Source organism: Aspergillus luchuensis, chromosome 4 (assembly GCF_016861625.1).
Source record: "Aspergillus luchuensis IFO 4308 DNA, chromosome 4, nearly complete sequence".
Taxonomy (NCBI): domain Eukaryota; kingdom Fungi; phylum Ascomycota; class Eurotiomycetes; order Eurotiales; family Aspergillaceae; genus Aspergillus; species Aspergillus luchuensis.
Window position 1 is genome coordinate 1393237 of NC_054852.1, and position 19929 is coordinate 1413165.

The 19929-nt window shown below is 52.5% G+C and overlaps 9 protein-coding genes across 9 annotated transcripts; 5 read left to right on the forward strand and 4 right to left on the reverse strand.

The window, feature by feature from the left end:
* Window positions 1-459: 459 nt before the first annotated feature.
* Window positions 460-1589, forward strand: AKAW2_40504S (DUF218 domain protein; the record flags this gene model as incomplete). The annotated part of the gene is made up of 4 exons (XM_041688839.1): window positions 460-557; window positions 653-760; window positions 908-959; window positions 1068-1589. The coding sequence occupies 4 exons, from the start codon at window positions 460-462 to the stop codon at window positions 1587-1589; spliced, it is 780 nt and encodes a 259-aa protein (XP_041542584.1).
* A 177-nt stretch (window positions 1590-1766) lies between these two features.
* Window positions 1767-2817, reverse strand: MAD2 (spindle checkpoint protein MAD2; the record flags this gene model as incomplete). The annotated part of the gene is made up of 8 exons (XM_041688840.1): window positions 1767-2058; window positions 2119-2192; window positions 2242-2387; window positions 2438-2466; window positions 2520-2558; window positions 2610-2635; window positions 2693-2718; window positions 2769-2817. 8 exons carry the CDS (start codon window positions 2815-2817, stop codon window positions 1767-1769), a joined length of 681 nt encoding a protein of 226 aa, XP_041542585.1.
* A 262-nt stretch (window positions 2818-3079) lies between these two features.
* Window positions 3080-5135, forward strand: GUF1 (GTPase GUF1; the record flags this gene model as incomplete). Its single annotated transcript, XM_041688841.1, has 2 exons — window positions 3080-3816; window positions 3872-5135. The coding sequence occupies 2 exons, from the start codon at window positions 3080-3082 to the stop codon at window positions 5133-5135; spliced, it is 2001 nt and encodes a 666-aa protein (XP_041542586.1).
* A 448-nt stretch (window positions 5136-5583) lies between these two features.
* Window positions 5584-10025, forward strand: AKAW2_40507S (DNA-directed RNA polymerase III core subunit RPO31; the record flags this gene model as incomplete). Its single annotated transcript, XM_041688842.1, has 2 exons — window positions 5584-5678; window positions 5768-10025. 2 exons carry the CDS (start codon window positions 5584-5586, stop codon window positions 10023-10025), a joined length of 4353 nt encoding a protein of 1450 aa, XP_041542587.1.
* A 466-nt stretch (window positions 10026-10491) lies between these two features.
* On the forward strand, window positions 10492-11427 carry bud32 (serine/threonine protein kinase BUD32; the record flags this gene model as incomplete). The annotated part of the gene is made up of 1 exon (XM_041688843.1): window positions 10492-11427. The coding sequence occupies one exon, from the start codon at window positions 10492-10494 to the stop codon at window positions 11425-11427; it is 936 nt and encodes a 311-aa protein (XP_041542588.1).
* A 202-nt stretch (window positions 11428-11629) lies between these two features.
* On the reverse strand, window positions 11630-12588 carry AKAW2_40509A (putative gamma-cysteine synthetase regulatory subunit; the record flags this gene model as incomplete). The annotated part of the gene is made up of 2 exons (XM_041688844.1): window positions 11630-12518; window positions 12566-12588. 2 exons carry the CDS (start codon window positions 12586-12588, stop codon window positions 11630-11632), a joined length of 912 nt encoding a protein of 303 aa, XP_041542589.1.
* Window positions 12589-12849: 261 nt separating this feature from the next.
* Window positions 12850-13956, reverse strand: AKAW2_40510A (aldo/keto reductase; the record flags this gene model as incomplete). Its single annotated transcript, XM_041688846.1, has 6 exons — window positions 12850-13002; window positions 13050-13419; window positions 13475-13656; window positions 13708-13765; window positions 13816-13826; window positions 13882-13956. The coding sequence occupies 6 exons, from the start codon at window positions 13954-13956 to the stop codon at window positions 12850-12852; spliced, it is 849 nt and encodes a 282-aa protein (XP_041542590.1).
* Window positions 13957-14446: 490 nt separating this feature from the next.
* AKAW2_40511S (Zn(II)2Cys6 transcription factor domain-containing protein) lies at window positions 14447-16471 on the forward strand (the record flags this gene model as incomplete). Its single annotated transcript, XM_041688847.1, has 5 exons — window positions 14447-14520; window positions 14579-14589; window positions 14655-15190; window positions 15246-15437; window positions 15500-16471. 5 exons carry the CDS (start codon window positions 14447-14449, stop codon window positions 16469-16471), a joined length of 1785 nt encoding a protein of 594 aa, XP_041542591.1.
* A 417-nt stretch (window positions 16472-16888) lies between these two features.
* On the reverse strand, window positions 16889-18247 carry AKAW2_40512A (uncharacterized protein; the record flags this gene model as incomplete). The annotated part of the gene is made up of 2 exons (XM_041688848.1): window positions 16889-18153; window positions 18211-18247. The coding sequence occupies 2 exons, from the start codon at window positions 18245-18247 to the stop codon at window positions 16889-16891; spliced, it is 1302 nt and encodes a 433-aa protein (XP_041542592.1).
* Window positions 18248-19929: the final 1682 nt, after the last annotated feature.

The following is a 19929-nucleotide window of genomic DNA, read 5'->3' on the forward strand; positions in this document are numbered from 1 at the left end:
CGTGAGGATTACGATTATATGTCTTATTCTCTCTATCGGCTACACGTTTCTGAGTGTGTTGATGCTGTGTCTGGCGTTCGGGGTGTGTGGCTGCTCAAGAACGAGCAGACTAGCATGTACATTAATAGTGATCAACCGTGGCAAGGGTTTATCTGCCGCCGAAGCAACCAGCGACCATATTTCCTTTGTTCAATTCTTTTCTCCCTGTAGCTTGAAGCTTAACAGAGATAATCAATTTATGCGATAATATCATACACATTCACATTGATAGCAATATCGATAACCCGCTTAGGTAATCCCATAAACATGTCAATAACTAACTAGTCAGTACACACCACCAACGCCTCGACTTTGTGAGCACTACATCAACACATTCCCTATAAATACACTCCACCCCTCAAACCACCCCTCTCAGACCCACAAATTCCCCTTATACCCAGCCCATAACTCCAAACCATAATGCAAGACCAGCAACCCCACTCCACCCACCTGATCATTGTCTGCTGCCACGCCATATACACCGGCGGGCCTACAAACGGTCAATCAGAAGATGAATGGTACGCAGCCGTCCCCATGATCCCACCACTGGACCCTACCGAAATGACAAATGACTAATCTACAATTATTTGCCTGATGCTAATCATGAAGACAGGATCATAGAACCCTTCCAAAAGGGCGAAACACCCACGTTCACGAACCACGTCAAGGCAGGATTGCAGGCTTTGGCTGATGATTCTGATGCTTTGTTGGTGTTTTCTGGGTACGTATGATGCTTATTACTCATCTGGATGGCTCTGCTTGTGCTACTTATGTCTGGTTGAACTAGGGTTGAGGGCGTGGGTGTATAGTTATACATACTATAGTATTGGGTTGGTTGGCTTGTTTGCTGATGTATGAGTAAATATAGGGGACCTACGAAGAAAGGACGCACGGATCTTGCGGAGGGGGTGTCGTATCTTGTAAGTTACTCCCTTCAATATGTGAGGGTTTAATTCATGTCTATTATGTCTATCTCTTCTCCCCCGTGGCATGACAAGGAATTGTTGTTCACTAATACACCACGCCAGAACCTCGCCAAAGACAACGACTACTTCGGTTTCGCTCCGCGGATAAACCCCGCGCAAGTGGTCGCTGAAACCCACGCCACGGATTCATACCAGAACGTCTTGTTCTCGATGCTCCGGTTTAGACTGTGCACAGGTGTTTATCCGCGTCGGGTGACTGTTGTGACGCATGAGTTTAAACGGAAGCGGTTTGTAGAGTGTCATTTTCCGGCCTTGGGCCTCTCCAGCTCTGCATCTACGGTTATTGGGATTAATCCGCCCGAGAAGGTGACGCCGTTGGCTTCCCTTGTGGCTGGGGAGGAAAAAAGTGGGATTGGGTTGTGGAGGAGTGATAGATATGGGGTGCAGAAGGAGTTAGCGGGGAAGAGGGTTAAGCGTGGGTGGAGGGCCGGGATGGAGGATGGGGTGTTTGTGAATGTGGGTTTGGAGGCTGTTGTGGAGGAGTTGGTGAGGTGGGATGGAGGAGAGAACGGGAATGAAAGGTTTCCTAAAATGGAGGAGTTGCCTTGGTGGGGACAGGTGTAATAATGTAATAATGCAGATAGATTCGTTAGTCATTGGTAGATAGCAATCATGCTGGTTGTGAGAAAATAGATGTAGAATACACAGTGATGAAAAGATGCCCGAAATGCTCCCGAATTCAGATCCCGCCCTCTCTTCCGTAACGCCTCCGTTTAAACACCTGATGATGTGGAGAAGTGACTAGTCAGCAAGACGATAGCTGACTAGTGTCTCTACGCGGTGGTTGTTGGTGCTGAAGCTTCGGAGCTGCACCTTCTCTGCGTTCTTGATTTCTTTGGCGTCGCTGTCGCCCCATTCCACGGGGACCTCGGAGTCGGCATCGGCGTATACCAGGACGTTGAATGTGCAGTCGCCATCCAGGACGGGCAGGAATGTGACTGATGCAGTGATCTGGCGGAAGATAGCCTGGATCTCGTCTTGGATCTCCTTCTCGGTTTTCTCAACGGTGGCAGCGGCTTGGGGATCCTTATCACTGTAGAAGTCGAGGCCTGGTTAGCGGGGTGGAGTGAAATGCATAGTAGTAGAAACTTACCCAGGGGCTGCGTTCTCCTTGTCGCCAGTAGTGCGGGATGATTGGCTCTTGGAATGCTTTCCGAAGATTTGCACCTGATACCTCGTTAGTCCTGTATACGGTGAGAGGACACAACTTGCGTACATCAAACTGCCATCTTTCCACATGTTCACCGGTTTCCTTGTCTGTGATGACAATGACAAGCTTTGAGATCTTGCCACCCGTCATCCATTTGTTCAATTGCGACATTATCTTCTTGATGTAGGCTTTGACCTGGTCGTCGGCGGTAACTACTATTGGTCAACAAGGCAACTCCAGTAGCAGGTTCGTAGTGACAAACCCAGCATGTTGAGACCATATTTCTTGACACTTGGTAAAACTGGTTAGTCTGCTTCCACAATGGCAGGGCGTAAGGCACTCACGTCGTGAAATCCTCGGGAGGGTAGACTCCTCTCTGGAAGCTGGAATACATTAGATGGGCACTTCCGTGCGAAGATTTGCAATAAACCTACAGAATCGAGTTGATGGAGTATTCAAACTAGGCTCATTAGTATTTTTCTTTTGGGTTGAATCTCAGACAAAAAAGAAAACTCACGAATTCGGCCACCAGCTTCGCCGATCCTGCTTGTGTATAAGCTTCTGCTCATATCTCACAGACTATTGATCCGTACCTTTCAAGGACAGCTTGTGGACCTTGGACTTATCCTTAGTAGCGGACATGATGGCTGTGAGAGTTCCTGGGATTGAGGTGTTGACGACAAGCTGCTCAGCGTAAAGGGTTGCATGCGAGGGGAAAGAGGGAAGCTTTGTTTATCGAGACAGTCACCGCGGCAATCTGACTGACCGCCCGCCGACTTGGTCTCCGCAGCCGCACTTTTTCCGCCCGCAAACTGGATGGAGACTTGCCTGTGCCTGACCGTGTCTGCAGTCCGCATACTATCTCGTCCACGCAATTCATTCCCATGCAATTGCAGACCTCCAGATGCGAGGATGCCTGCAGTTAGCCAGGTGGCTGCGCGCAGCACCGAAATGTCCTGCTGCAAGCCTTCTCAAGCCGCCGTCCGGCCTTGCTAATCCAGCCCGGTTTTTCACGACTTCCGCCGCATGCTGGGCATCGCGCGGCAGGGCACCGGCCAGCCAGCCAGCCTCCGACCTTGAATCAAGAATCGCAGCTATCCCGATCGACCGATACCGTAACTTTTGCATTGTCGCCCACGTTGACCATGGCAAAAGTACCCTCTCCGATCGGCTGTTGGAACTTACCGGAACGATTCAGCCTGGTATGAACAAGCAGGTTCTGGACAAGCTTGACGTCGAGCGTGAACGAGGTATTACGGTGAAGGCACAGACATGTACAATGATATACAACCATAATGGCGAGGACTATCTGTTGCATCTGGTGGATACACCGGGGCATGTGGACTTCCGTGCGGAGGTTTCGCGCAGTTATGCCAGTTGCGGAGGAGCGTTGCTGCTAGTCGATGCCAGTCAAGGTATCCAGGCTCAGACAGTCGCCAACTTCTACCTCGCGTTCTCTCAGGGCCTGGAGCTGATTCCCGTCATCAACAAGGTGGACCTGCCGTCCGCTGACCCGGACCGTGCTCTTGACCAAATGGAACAGTCCTTTGAGCTTGACACGGAAAGTGCAGTATTGGTATCAGCCAAGACCGGTCTAAATGTACATCAATTACTCCCTACTGTGGTTGAGAAGATTCCGGCGTGAGTTTAGCCTATACAAACCCTTTTAGCCAAGCATTGAAACTGACTCAAAAAGACCGGTGGGAGATGTCAACAATCCCCTACGGATGCTTCTCGTTGATTCCTGGTATGATTCGTACCGAGGTGTCATCTGCTTGGTCCGCGTTTTCGACGGTGAAATCCGGGCAGGAGACCAGCTTGTGTCGTTCGCGACTGGGATTAAATACTTCGTGGGTGAGGTCGGAATCATGTATCCCAATGAGACTGCCCAGTCGGTCCTTCGCGCTGGCCAGGTCGGCTACATCTTCTTCAACCCGGGTATGAAGCGAAGCAAGGAAGCCAAGATCGGTGACACCTACACGAAGGTTGGGTTTGAGAAGGTCGTCGAGCCGCTTCCGGGCTTCGAAGAGCCCAAGGCAATGGTTTTCGTGGCCGCCTATCCCGTGGACGCGGATCACTTTGAGCACTTGGAAGATAGTATCAACCAACTTTGCCTGAACGACCGGAGTATTACTGTGCAAAAGGAATCGTCTCATGCTCTTGGAGCAGGTTTCCGGTTAGGCTTTTTGGGAACACTGCATTGCTCTGTCTTTGAGGACCGTCTGCGCCAGGAGCACGGTGCCAGTATCATCATTACTCCTCCTTCCGTTCCCGTGAAACTCATCTGGAAAGACGGCAGGGAAGAGATTATCTCCAATCCCGCCAAATTCCCGGAGGATGAAGAGCTGCGCGGCAAGGTATCCGAAATTCAGGAGCCTTATGTCGTCGCTACTTTGACCCTCCCCGATGAGTATCTCGGAAAGGTCATCGAGCTCTGCGAATCTAACCGAGGCGTGCAGAAGAGCCTTGAGTACTTCACTTCGACTCAAGTCATTCTCAAGTATGAACTGCCCCTTGCGCAGCTGGTCGATGACTTCTTCGGAAAGCTGAAGGGCTCTACTAAGGGCTACGCCACCCTTGACTACGAGGAATCTGCGTGGCAAACAAGCAACATCGTCAAGTTACAACTTCTGGTGAACAAAGCACCGGTGGATGCAGTCGCAAGGCTCGTGCATTACAGCCAAGTGGAGCGATTGGGCAGACAATGGGTGACCAAGTTCAAGCAGCACGTTGACCGACAGCTCTTTGAGATCGTCATCCAAGCAGCTGTTGGCCGCAAGGTTGTAGCGCGTGAGACCGTCAAGCCTTATCGGAAGGATGTCCTCGCGAAGCTGCATGCCAGTGATGTCAGTCGGCGCAGGAAGCTGTTGGAGAAGCAGAAGGAGGGACGTAAGAAGCTGCGGGCGGTTGGAAATGTGGTGATCGAACAGAAGGCATTCCAGGCTTTCTTGGCTAAATAATGGGCACCTTCATGCCTGCCACTGTACAGTATATTATATCATATTTGCTTCTGCTGTATTATTATATTGATAAATAGAACTTGCATCTGAATGCCTCTTTCCATTAACAATGATGTCTGTATAGAATTGTAGTATGCAGTGTGAATACTGGGCTTCCCGGGAACTCTGATTGGCGGAGCGGCGGAAGCTGGAGCTTACAATTTAACCGCAGAAAAGTTCGTCGCCGACCCCGCCGCCGCGGTCGTCTGCAATTTCTCCCCCTCCCGCGGTCGCTTTCTCTCGCTGGCTTTCCTTCCTCCAGATCCACAAGCTGCAGTGCCGCTGGGTGCAATACCGATCATCATTCGTCTGGGCGACCTTCTTGCTCGTCGTACGGTGATTTCAGCGCCGTCGCATTCTACCCGTTGAGTCAGTGTCGCCTTGCCATGATCATCATCTGACGACGGCGATGCAGCCTCCAGAAGGTGTGCAGGTCGACCTGGGCAAGGCCCAGGTCATTGACCGCGTTCCCAAAGTTATCAAGGAGTTGAAGTTTGGTGTTCTGTAAGCATGACTCTGCTTCTCCCAGTTCTACCCCTCTTGGATCTCCGCTGCGGAGCAGTCAAGACTAATACCGTGCGCCAATCGTTTAGGTCCAACGATGACATTGTCAGCCAAGGTGTGGTGGAAGTTTCGGATCGCAAGTTCTTCGACCTCGATCATGATCGAGCGGTGGTAGCCAATGGCCCTCTCGATGCGCGCATGGGTATCTCCAACAAGACCTCGTCATGTCAGACTTGTGGTGGCGCTCTGCAGGTTTGCAATGGACATTTCGGTCACGTCCGGCTCGTGTTGCCAGCTTTTCACGTCGGATACTTCAAGCGAGTCATCACCATCCTACAGGAAGTTTGCAAAGAATGTTCGCGCATTCTGCTCCCCGAAGCCGATCGCCGTGCCTACCTTCGTGAAATGCGTCGTCCTGGGTTGGATAATTTGCGGCGCGGCCAGATTGCGAAGCGGATCAACGAGCGGTGTCGCAAGACACGCAACTGCGAGGCCTGTGGTGCGGTTAACGGTGTGGTGAAGAAAGCTGGAACGAGCGCCCTCAAAATCACTCACGACAAATTCCGTGCATTCAACGCCTCGACTTCCGTTAAGAAAGTTCCGCCGCCTAGCAAGATTGTTTTCGACCGGTCATTCGACGAAGCCAGAACGTCCAACGCGGAGGTTGAGAAACATTACAAGAAGGCCCAAGATGATATGAACGCTCTCCGCGTGCTGAATCTGTTCAAGAAGATTTCCGATACCGATTGTGAGCTCTTGGGTCTGAACCCGAAGGAAGCAAGGCCGGAGATGTTCCTCTGGCAGTTCATTCCCGCTCCTCCGGTGTGTATTCGTCCTTCCGTCGGTCAGGATGCGGCGTCCACCGAGGACGATTTAACAGCCAAGCTGGGCGACATCGTCCAGAGCAATATCAACCTAAAGAACGCATTGTTGAAGGGTGCGCCGGTACAGACAATCATGGAGTGCTGGGACTACATGCAGCTACAGATTGCCGTGTATATCAACAGCGATGTGCCGGGTCTGAACAAGGCAGACCTTGGAAAGCCCATTCGTGGTTTTGTGCAGCGTTTGAAGGGTAAGCAGGGTCGATTCCGTGGTAACTTGTCCGGAAAGCGTGTGGATTTCTCAGGCCGTACTGTCATTTCCCCCGATCCTAACCTGCGGGTCGACGAGGTTGCGGTCCCTGAGTTGGTGGCCAAGAACATGACCTATCCCGAAGTTGTTACTCGGTACAATAAAGAGAAGCTACAGCAGAGAGTCCGAAACGGCACGAAGAAGTGGCCGGGTGCAAACTACATCATGAAGAAGGGCCAGACATTCAAGCTCTTCCTTAAGTATGGTAACCTGAACATGATTGCCGACCAACTGCAGGAGGGCGATGTTATTGAACGTCACATCGAGGACGGTGATATTGTTCTTTTCAACCGACAGCCCTCTCTGCACAAGCTCAGTATTCTGTCTCACTTTGCCAAAGTCCGTCCCCACCGGACGTTCCGATTGAACGAGTGTGTCTGTAACCCTTACAACGCGGATTTCGACGGAGACGAGATGAACCTTCACGTGCCTCAGACGGAGGAGGCGAGAGCCGAAGCGATGGAACTTATGGGAGTTAAGAACAACTTGGCCACGCCCAAGAACGGAGAGCCGATTATTTCTGCCATTCAAGATTTCATTAGTGCTGCCTACATTCTCAGTAGCAAGGACAACTTCTTCGACCGCCGCTCGTTCACCCAGATTTGCCTGTACATGCTGGGTCCGCAGACACGCTTCGACCTCCCCCCTCCTGCTGTGCTTAAGCCTCAGATGTTGTGGACCGGAAAGCAGGTTTTCAACATTCTCATGCGGCCGAACAAGGATGACCCTGTTTTGGTCAACCTGGATGCCGCATGCAGAGAGTTCAAGGCTCCCAAGGATGGTACACCACGCGATCTAGACCCGAAGGATGCCTGGCTCGTCATCCGAAACTCTGAGGTGATGTGTGGTGTGATGGATAAGTCCACCATTGGTTCCGGAAAGAAAGACAACGTCTTCTATATTATGCTGAGAGATTACGGGCCGGTGGCGGCTGCTGAGGGTATGAACCGCTTGTCCAGGCTCTCAGCCCGCTGGTTTACGAACATGGGATTCTCGATCGGTATTACCGACGTATATCCCAGCGAAAAGCTCTTACGTTCGAAGCATAACCTCGTCGAAACGGCCTACGCACAGTGTGACGAAGTCATTGCCAAGTACAAGGCAGGCACGCTGGAGAAGTATCCTGGTTGTGACGAGTTGCAGACCATGGAGAACCAATTGTCCGGTATTCTCAGTAAGGTCCGTCAGCAGGCAGGTGACGAGTGTATTGCCCAACTGAGCAAGTACAACTCGCCCCTAATCATGGCCACGTCTGGATCCAAGGGTTCCAGTATCAACGTGTCCCAGATGGTGGCCCTGGTCGGACAGCAGATTATCGGTGGTCAGCGTGTGCAGGACGGCTTCCAGGACCGTACCCTGCCGCACTTTCCCAAGAACGCTCGCCAGCCCCCGTCCAAGGGTTTCGTCCGGAACAGTTTCTTCTCCGGACTCGAGCCCACGGAGTTCATCTTCCACGCCATGTCCGGTCGTGAAGGTCTGGTCGATACGGCTGTCAAGACTGCCGAGACGGGTTACATGTCTCGTCGGTTGATGAAGTCGCTTGAAGATCTCTCGACCAGATATGATGATACCGTGCGTAACTCGTCGGCGGCCATTGTCCAGTTCCAGTATGGTGATGATAAGCTTGATCCCTTGGATATGGAGGGTAAGGCCAAGCCTGTCCACTTCGACCGGACTTTCATTCACGCCGAATCCACGACTTACAAAAACGACGAGCGGAGTTTGCTTCCGGCTGAAATTATGGAGATCTGCGAAGAGATGCTTTCGAAGGAGCGCTCCAAGTTGGTGCGGAAGGATCTGATGGGCAACGAGCTCGGCTACATGGATCGGTCCGACCATGGTGTCGATCAATTCGAGAGTGCTCGCGACTTCCTCGAGTCTATCCAGCAATACGTGGCTACGAAGGCAGACAAGCTGATTTCCCGCGGTGGTGACATCGACCCCAACGACGAGAGAAGTCAAAAGGGTCTCAACCACACCGGCAAGCTGACTGAGCGGACACTCCGCACTTTCATCTCCTCATGTTTGATGAAGTACAAGAAGGCCCAGGTCGAAGCTGGCCACGCCGTCGGTGCAGTTGGTGCACAGTCCATTGGTGAACCTGGTACGCAGATGACGCTGAAGACTTTCCACTTTGCTGGTGTCGCCGGTATGAGTATCACACAGGGTGTACCCCGTATTAAGGAAATTATCAACGCGTCGAAGGAGATCAGTACGCCTGTCGTTGCTTGCGAGCTCGTCACCAAGGACAACATCATCGCGGCGCGGATCGTCAAGGGACGTATCGAGAAGACCTACTTGCGAGACATTATCCACTATGTCCGTGAGACATGGACAGGAAAGGAAGCCTATATCACGGTGAAGATCAACTGGAAGACCATCCAAGACTTGGCACTGGAGCTGAAGATCGAGAACATCTTGTCGGCAATCAAGAACCACAAGCGGTTCAAGGCGGACGATCTGAAGTTCCGCTGCTCACGGTCCCACATCCACGTCTACATGGACGTGGACCCGTCCACCAAGGCCAACCTGTCCAAGACGGAGATCGCCCACACCAGTGCTGATCCTTTCCTCCGTCTGAAGCACCTGAAGCGCATGCTTCCCGACATCCAAGTCCTGGGTCACCCCCAGGCCTTCCGTGCCATCATCCGAACCGATGAGACGTCTACCACCAACACGCTTCTGGTAGAAGGCTACGGTCTCCGGGAGTGTATGACGACGATGGGTGTGGACGGACTGCGCACGTCAACCAACAACGTGATGGAGATGCGGGACGTTCTCGGTATCGAGGCAGCGCGGACGACCATCGTGCAGGAAATCAGCGAGGTCATGAAGGACATGGACATTGATCCGCGACACATGCAGTTGCTGGCCGATGTCATGACCTACAAGGGTGAAGTGCTGGGTATCACGCGATTCGGTCTTGCGAAGATGCGTGACTCCGTGCTGCAGCTGGCGTCGTTCGAAAAGACGGCGGACCATCTGTTCGACGCCGGTGGCGCGGGTCGCAGCGATCTCATCGAAGGTGTGTCCGAGTGTATCATTATGGGCAAGACGGTGTCGCTGGGAACGGGAGCGATGGAGGTGGTGCGCAAGATGAACTTCTTCGAGGGGCAGATCGGGGCACGCAAGACGACGTTCGAAGATACTTGGAGCGAGGTGTACGAGGCGCCATTGGAGAGAGCCAAGGCAGCTCGCCGCAAGCGATCATGATATATACATAAAAAAGCACTCGATAACGAGGACTTGTAAAAGGGACGGGTTAAAAGCATACCAGGCGTTGTATGTTGTGTACTTGTGTACTTTTAGCGATAGCAGAACACTGCAATTTCACACCACTATGCCTTTATAAGAGTAGTATAGTAAATCATGAAGACTACCTACCTAGCACTTACTATAAAATAGTAGTTAATCTGGTGGTTGCAGCAGTTGTCAAATCTACTACCTGCTTAATAAGTCCGATAAAGCCATGAATCCATCCATCCATTAATCACCGCCCCACCCGAACTTTTCGATAACATCGATTTCTCCCCTCACCCCTCCATACACAATTCACACCTCTCCTCTCACCATCACCTCCTACATTCTCCACACGGCATACTCTACACAAGTTACCGTCCTCATCACCTCCACCTCCACCCCCCAACCGACCTCCAATCCAACGACAATAACCACCACAATGACAACAGAAACCTACACACCCCCACCCCTCCCCCCACCCTTCCACAACACCCCCTCTCACCAAATGCACCTAATAACCCAAGGCGCCGAAGCCCACCTATACAAAACGACCTACCTGAGCCCCTCCACCCCCGCGGCCCTCAAGATCCGCCCAACAAAGCCCTACCGCCACCCGATCCTCGACCGGCGATTGACGCGTGCCCGCGTCCTCCAGGAAGCACGGTGTCTTGTGCGTCTTGTGCGCGAGGGTGTGAATGTTCCGGCCGTGTTGGCGGTGGATTGGGATATCAATAATACCAACAACAACCATAATGGTGGTGCTGGTGGTGGTGCTGATGATGGGAGAGGAAATGGGGCGTGGATCCTCATGGAGTGGATCGAGGGATGTGTGGTGAGGGTTGTGATTCAGAGGTGGGAGAGGTATATCAAGTCTCGCTCTGCATCTGCATCTGGAGGCTCTTCTGGGGTGGGTGTTGGGGCGAAGAGGCAGGTTGATGGGGAAGTCAAGCTACAGGATAATGAGATTGAGGAAGAGGAGAAGAAAGTCAAGGGGCTGTTGAGACGTGTTGGGGCGGCTGTGGGTGCGTTGCATAAGGCTGGTGTGGTGCATGGGGATTTGACAACGAGTAATTTGATCTTGAGGGGTGCTGAGGAGCCCGCAGCTGAGGGTGATGGGGAAGGAGTGAGTCCTGATATGCAGGGTGAGGTGGTGTTGATTGATTTTGGTCTGGCCAGTCAGAGTATTCAGGATGAGGATCGCGCGGTCGATCTGTATGTTCTGGAGCGTGCGTTTGGGAGTACGCATCCCCGTACGGAGCCGTTGTTTGGGGAGGTCCTCGAGGGGTATCGCGCGAGTTATCGGGGGTCGGGGTCGGTGTTGAAGAGGTTGGAGGATGTGAGGATGAGGGGGAGGAAGAGGAGTATGATTGGTTAGGTCTATCATTCTTGGTTCTTTTTTTGCGGGGGTAGAGGGATGGTGATGGTGAATGTGCTTGTCATTGAGTCGTTATGTATATGAAGAGAAGATTTAGAAGTAGAACAGGAATGAAATAAACAGAACGAATAACGCCAGCCGTGCTTATCCATGCGAGGGTGTAATCATGTAGTGAGCAGACGAAGAAAATGGAGGAGGATGGTTATGATCTCTTCACGCAGCTGCCTACATCCGCCAGCGCAAAATATCCCTTATTCTCCACCACCCCCCGATCCTTCACCACAGCCGTATACTTGACCACCCACTGCGGCTCGATATCGCCCTGGATACCGTCCGGCGCATCCGGCGACGAAGCCAGAATCCCCGCTCCCTTCTCCCCAGGCCCAAGTAGGTCCCGAGTCGTGCCGACAGGCAAGATATCCATGCAGTCGTTATGCGTCAGCAATTGAATGTGCTCTTGCTTAGCGTAGAGGATCAGCGACTTAGGCACGACACAACAATCCTTCAGGTTGATCTGATCGACAGACGGCTTGACCTTCGTGTGGGGAAGGAACCGGGCGAGCCGTTCACTTCCGAATTCTGCGACGCCCAACTGTGAGATCATGCCCTGCTCCTGCAGACCCTCCAAGGTGCGCCATGTCTGGATCATGCTGTCAAAGTCATCGGGTTCTTCACTACCATTGTCGGAGGAGACTTCTTCGTCGCTGTCGTCGTCGGCGTCGAAGAGGATGCCCGGGAAAGAGACGATCAGCAGGTCGATGGAGTCGACGTGCAGCTCTTTGAGAACGAGGTCGATGGCTTCGCGGGTGTGTGCGCAGCGCCGGGAGGCAGGGATGCCTGGGAGGTAGAATAGTTTGACGGTGATGTCGTACTGGGAGCGCTCTTCGGAGAGACCGTGCGCGAAGTCAGTCGCGGGGATGTATAGGGCATTGTCGCCTTGTTTGGTCCAAGTGGTGTAAGGGGGGCGGTCGCTGGAGGGGTCTGCAGCGTGTTGGGCGGCTTGGAAGTTTGTGCGCAGGGAGTTGATCAGTTCGACGTTGGACTTTTCGGTGGGATGGCGGATGATGGTCTCGCCGCTTATCATGATATTTCTGTGGTTGTTAGCGGGGGATTGGGGAGATATGGAGGATGGACGTACGAGGAGGAAAGGATTAGCTTCATGATGACGGTATTAAAGGGGGATTCTTCTAGGAGAGGAGCGATGTAGACGAGGGAAAGAGGGAGGGTTCGGAGATGGAATGCGCTGAAGTTTGGCGGGGAGAGAAAGATAAAGATGGATGGATTGGTTCAATTATTGCTAAGCAGCCCCGCGGGGACCGGCCCGCCTGTCTTGTGCTTATCCAACCACACAGACTTCATCTATTCATAACCCTGAGTTTACTCTGTACACTCCGGTTTCATTACATGCTAACTGGTCTATATCTAGTCGTAGTCCACGGTGGGATCCCAATCCGTGGGCGAATATTCGCCTGTGTGCAATAACTTCATCTCCTCCTCTGTCAATGCGAAATCAAACACCTCCGCATTTTCTTGAATCCGACTGGGCGTCACCGATTTGGGCAGAGGCACAAATCCCTACATTGTCAGCATGGAGTCCTTCCGACTGCTTCCAAAGGACATACCTTTTGTAGCCCCCAGCGGATCATGATCTGTGCCGGCGACTTGCCATACTTCTTGCCCAGCTCCTTCAGCACACGTTCGCCCATGCGCGTCCCATGCGCCAAGGGGGAATAGGCCTGCACCACGATATTGCGTTTCTGCAACCACTCTGCAATCTCCAATCGGTCCAGCCACGGGTGCAGCTCATACTGGCCGACGTCGATCTGTCCCCCTCCGCCGGACTTGATGTACTCTTCCAGCTCGTCGAGGTGGTGGATTCCATAGTTCGACACTCCAATGGATCGGGTCTTGCCGGCTTTCTGTGCCTCCACGAGGGCCTTCCACGAGCCGAGACGGGCTTCTTTTCCGCCGTAGGGAGCATGTAGCAGGATTCTACACTTATCAGCGCTTTCTTCTGACCGGATGTAAGCACTTAGGTTCAACTGACAGGTCAAAGTATTCCTGCTGTGCTTCACGTAGACTTGAGTCAATAGCTCGCTTGGTGCGATCGTATCCCATCGATCCTGGGGGGATCTTGGTCGTAAAGAAGATCTCCGACCGGGGAAGACCGGAGTTTGCGATGGCGCGCCCACAGGCCTTCTCGTTGCGGTACATGATGGCAGAGTCGACCTGGCATCTGATGAGTGTGACGAAAGATGGGAGGGAAAGGTATAAACATACATGACGGTAACCGACTCTGAGTGCTTCGAGAACAGCTTTCTCAGTCTGGGATGCCGGGCTAAGAACGTTAGTTGGGATGTAAGTTGAAGCCTGGCTCAGTGGACGTACATCAGATAGACCTGGTTCACGAGTTAGTTTGCCTGATCGGATGGGGAGGGTTCAGGATAAGTTCACCCCGTATCCAAGGATGGGGATCTCATGGCCAGAGTTTAGACGATAAGTCGAACGGAGACTCTGTAGAGCAGACATGGTGAGTTCACTGTCACAGCAGATATGAAGGGAGTGCGGAGAAGATAGGTTGAAGATGGAAGAGTGGATGGCTACTTAGTTCATTGATTAGAGACGAGGAGCGATGAGATCATCGCGGTGGGGTTTGGAGTCTGGCCTAAACAATGAAAGCCCTTAATAATAACAAATTAACAAATTATACTTTTGTATGTTGTATCTGCAATCTTGGCATCCATTGCAGCATTTTGGAATCTGGATACTATTCTTTCTCTTCTGTCAGCTTATATTGTTCATTACTTAGTTCCTGCTTAGCCCCGTTCGGCTTGAATGGGAGTAGACACAAAGCTGCCTTGTTCATTCCGAGGCTGACCGATTACTATTCAGCTTCTCCTTTCCCCACAAATGGCGCCATCTTTATTCCGACTTGTAATCTCCATCTGACCCTCTGCAGGCTTGCTTTTGGCACGCCTATCTATACTGGAACATACTTCTTAATCTGATCAAACCACCAATGAGCTCTAACGATGGCAAACCCCGACAGAGAGTCTACCGGACACGGACCAAGTCAGGGTGTACCACATGCAAGTAAGTGACTTGTCTTTCCTCACGATAAGAAATGTACAGTAACTAATTCCATCCATAGAAGTAAGTCATGTCTGATACCCCGTGAAAAATAAGATACGGTGATCGCCCACACACTATCTTCTGTATCACCACAGTAAGGCGCGTCAAATGCGACGAGACCCGTCCAAGCTGCCGGAGATGCACTTCCACAGGCCGCAAATGCGACGGCTATGCGACCAACCTCACCTCTACTCTTACAACCACCATCCTTCCACGTCCGTCCCATACCCTCACTGGCTTCCGCTATGCCACAGGGGCGCGTGATATCCGATCATTCCAGTTCTTCTACGAAAAGACCGTCTTCTCTCTAGCCGGCTACTGTGGCTCAGAATTATGGAGTCGGTCAGTCTTGCAAGTCAGTCAGAAGGAGAAGCCAGTATGGCATGCCCTAGTCGCCTTGGGTGCACTGCACGAGAACTTCGAGAATGGTCAGCAAATCCCAGGGCCCTGGTTCAGCCGGAAAAGCCATGACACCTTTGCCTTGCAACAATACTTAGCGGCCATCCGGGCTCTTTTGCGTCCGTCCGAGGATTCAGGTAGTCCATCGTCCACGTATGTAATCAGTAGTCATGGCGCGACGCTCTCGGTGGACGTGTGTCTTATATCATGCGTGCTATTTGTCTGCTACGAGGTATGTTATTCTACTACTCATCTGGGAGACACGCATTTGTTTGACCATCACTCAGATCATGTCCGCCCACTACGTCGCAGCCCTCAGCCACATCAGAAGCGGCATGAAGATCCTGGGCGAAGTTGCCTACGACGCAAGCACAGGAACATACCACCATCCCCTGCTCAGACCATCCACGGTACCGAATCTCGAGATCGATGAAATACGCAAACTCCTCATCCGCCTGCAAATCCAAGTATATGCCCTGGTACTACCCCATCCCCATCCCCAACCCAAGCTCCCTCCCCCATACTAACGATCCCACAAAAGACCCGATCCATCGAAGACAGTCCAGCCTACAGCACCGCCCAACTAAAATGCACATCCAACGACATCATCGAAATCCCCTCAACCTTCACCTCCCTCTCCCAAGCCCGCAACATCTACGAACACTACAGCAGCACATACCGACACGACTACCACACTCTCATCGACACCCAACCCTCAACACCATCATCATCACCAACAACAAACCCATCCCTCGCCCCCCTAATCCACCACTACGCCACCATCCTAACCAAATGGTCCACCGCGCTCGACCACTTCGAACAAACCCGCGGCTCCACCCTCCCAACGAAAGAACAAATCGGGCTCAAAATCCTCCAAATCCACCGTCTCGAATACACAATGATGCTCGAACAATACAACTCGGGCTCCTCCGACTCCACAGTCTGGGATAGATTCAACCCTATCTTCAAACAAATCATCTCGTTATCGAAATCCGTCATGCAGATGTCCAGCCCATCAACATCATTATCATCACCCACCACCACCACCACATTAAATCCCACCTTCTCCCTCGACCTCGGCATCATCGCCCCCCTCTACACAACCGCCACATTATGTCGCGACCCCCTCACCCGGCGCGAAGCCGTCGAGCTTCTCCGCTCCTGTTCCCGGCAGGAAGGCGTCTTCAGTAGCCAATTATGTGCCATCATGGCAGAGAAGGTCATCGCGCTCGAAGAGCATGTTGCGCTTGCAGCCGGGGACGTGGACTATGCGAGGGATTCTGCGGCTATTACGGGGATGGTCTTGAAGGATGGTAATGAGTTGCAGTATCGGTCGGCGGTCATTACGAGGTGTTGGGAGGTGCCGGAGAAGGCGAGGCTCACGTATGCGTATCCGGAATTTGATCTGGTCGGCAAGAGGGTTTGTTTGACTATTGGGCAGGATGATAGGGTGCATGTGAATATTCCGTGGTGGCCCGGGGGTGTGGTGGTTTTTGAGGGTGAGGAGGGGTGAGATATTTATGTGGAAAGAGGTGGGAAGGGGGGTGAGCCTTGTGGTTGTTAAGATGAGTATAACTGTTACTTAAGGAAGTGGAAGACTAGATATACGATATCATGTTACAAGGGAGTATGGTGTTTGGTAAGGAGCTAGAGCTGAGCAGCAGTCCACGTGCGTCCATTGTCTTCGGCTTATTTATCTTCTGGTGGAATTGTATAGTCTTCATATATAGATGTTCAATTTCAAAGCCACTGCGTGGCAATTCTAGTAGACCGATAGGGATCCAAGAGTCAAGAAGCATAAATCATAGATACAAGAAAGTAGGGGCTCCCCATAGGGCCAACTGCTAATCACTTTGCGCCATTCGTCGCCGTCCAAATGAAAGGGTTCTCAAACGCAGATAAATCAGACATATAGGAAAGAGCGTGCAGATCATTTCACCTCGTTGGCGTCAGAGAATGGGCTCTCGACGCGGGGTGGGAGGTGTCGACTGCTTCGGTTAGACTGGGTGCCTTCGGGTCTCTCGAGCAAAGATGACGCTCGGGCAGACGCTCGGCGATCGGTCTCTGTGGGTTGATCCTTGAAAGGGCTCTGGCTGACGGCTGGCGAGTCTTCAATCACGGTAGCGGGTCGTGATTGTGTCTCCTCCTTAGCTGTCTCTGTCTTGTTGGTGTTCTGTGCCGGTGTCGTTTTCGGCGCCGAGTCTTCTTCATCCGAGGAGTTTTCGTCGAAGCCTGAGGTAGGCGTCTCTTCCTTTTCTTGGGCACTAGGCGACTTGGAAGCAGCCGCACTATTTGTCTCTGGTTGCTCCTCGATGGTCTGGACGGCGGGAGACGCAGAGGCGTTGTTGTTCTTCTTCTTCGAGGCACCTCTCACCATAACCGGCTTGGCGGTAACAGTGCGTGCGACAATCGAACTGTTGCTGGTAGTCGTGGTGACGCCTGCCTTGGCGAGTTGTGCCTGGGTGATGGCGGGGACAGCGGGCGCATCCGCGGCTCCGTTGATGTTGACCACCGCCGCCCGTGTGCGCATGACCTGTTGTGCAGGCATCGGGCTGACGATGGCATTGTTCCGGTAGATAGTGGTGGCCACACTGCTGCGCAAACTGGGAGCGATGCTGCGGCGTTCGTTCGACATTTCCGACCATGTGGAGTCGCGGAGATCGCCGGGCATGAAGAAGTGCTGATCCGGGTGGGCACCGGGCAACGGAGGAACAGGCGGCACGAGGTGGCCTGGGGTTTCTGGAGGCGAACGGTTGGTAACACCGGGAATATACGCGATTTGAATGACATTGGAGGCGCGAGTTAGGACGGTAGATGCAATCGAATGGGTCGATTTTCTCGACTGTCGGGCGTCATTGAATGTGCTGGCCTTTTCTGCCACACTGGCTGCCTGTTCCTGGCGCTTCTTCCGGATGAAGAACCACCACACGAGGAACGTCACTATCGCAATAAATGCAATACCACCAATGACTCCTCCCGCAATCGCTCCGGCGTCGCTGCCTCCTCCACCCGAGTTGTTTGAACTGGAGCTGTCGCTAGACGTTGGGGACTTGACACATTGGGTGCTGGCACACGCAGAACATGACTGACTAGTCATCGTACATGTATAGCCATCGTCGCAGGCCGGGCAAGACGGCGATGTAGAGGGACATGACACACAACTTCTGAAGGACAGAAGGGAGCGGGCGTACAAGACTTCAACACGAGCATGTCAGTATTTGGAGTGTGATCCAGACCAGGTAGAAGACATACCATTGGGGGAGGATGTATCGGGAATATGGAAAGACATGATGAAAGGTAAGATGTGAGTTTGAAAATGGGTCGCGGCGAAGGGATGAAAAACAAGGAGGTATAAGGTTGGGTCGTGATAAAACGCTGCTGCTTCAAATGGGCGAGAAAAGAGTGGCAGGCCGATCAACGGCAAAGCGAACGTGCAGAATGTAGTAAGTCTGGTAAAAGAGTGTGGGTTCTCAACGGACGTCAAGTCGTGAGGGTGGTTACGAGGTCATCAAAAGGAGGATGGGTGATTTTAGACAAGCGAACGGATGTCGGTGGTAGGGAAGACGGTCGGCGGACGGTAGGCAACAACGGTCATAGTATGCGATCTAAGGTGGATCTCCGTTGAGGTGAGGCGGTAGATGATTCTCCCAGTCGGGCTTTTGGACAGTCAGTGCGATGGACAATTCAACCCCAGTGGCAGTTGATATTTGATAGGTCGCTGGGGTTGACGTCGGAGAAACACGCGTTGGTGGCTGCCAGGTACAGAACCACCGCAGGGACAATGGATTCAGGGGAGATCGAGATGACAGGAGGAGAATGAAGGCGGTATGTCCGGGGGTTGGGGAGAGGAGGACGAGGGGGAGAACGAGTTGATGGCCGAAAAGGAAGAGAAAGGAGCAAAAGGATCAAAAAGGAAGAGAGAGAGAGAGAGGGAGGAAGAAGAAGCAGAAGCAGAAGTAAATGAGTGGAAAGTCGAAAGAAAGAAATGACCGATAATAATAGGAATTCGAACAAACCGAAAGGGAACGAGGAAGTAAGCAGACAAACGACTGAAAGTGGTGGTGGTGGTGAGTGTGGGTGTGTGGAAGTGGAAGGGGGTGGTGGGCGGGAGACGCGGATAGGGCGAAGGCCTGACTCGGTTGGGTTTAGTGCTGGGCTGTGATGTTTATGCCCACTCACTCCTGCCACTTACTGCCACGGTTCATGTAGGGGAGGGGAACCAAGGCAATCCCCATTCATTTTATCTTCCTTCAGTCAATCTATGGACTGTCCAATGTTGGTTCCTCCGAAAAGATGGGTTGACCCTCATCTTCATCTCCCCTCACCACTCAGCATCAAAGAAGAACCACATCATAAAGTCTAGCCCATCTATCTACATGTTTGTCTTCCCGTCTTCTTCCAGCCCCTCGCACAGGCCGGATCACTGCTCCATGGCGTGGAACGAACGCAATTAACCCGACCAGCGAGCGGCACACCAGCCATTGTCAATAGGAGACTTAGTAGTCCGCAATAGTGCCGGAATATTGACCGACTATAGCGAATTCTGCGAGATACTTGTCCTACTAGCATCCCCCTCTCCGGAAGGAAAATCGATCAAACTATTGGAGAATTATTCTTGAAGAGGGGATAATGGGAAATCCTATCCAGCCGACCGTGCAGAGAGAGGGGGGAAGATGAACGGGTCGGTCGCCTACTGAATGTACATGGCTACATGCCTCTGTGCGCTGCTGCAACAAAGATGCCTAGTCTACCACATAAACCACCCTCCCCTGGCATATACGGAACGGTGGAGGAGGGTTCCCATCATGCCCCATGATTCCTTACATCGGGTGTCTCAAGTGCAACCAACCATCCTCTGGATGTGTGCCAGGCACGGCCGGCCGTGCCTGGACTGGATGGTCTCGAACCTCCAGCCCACGTTGGATTCCTTCGCCCGGAAATTAACACGGGATGTCTGGTCGAATCATGAGG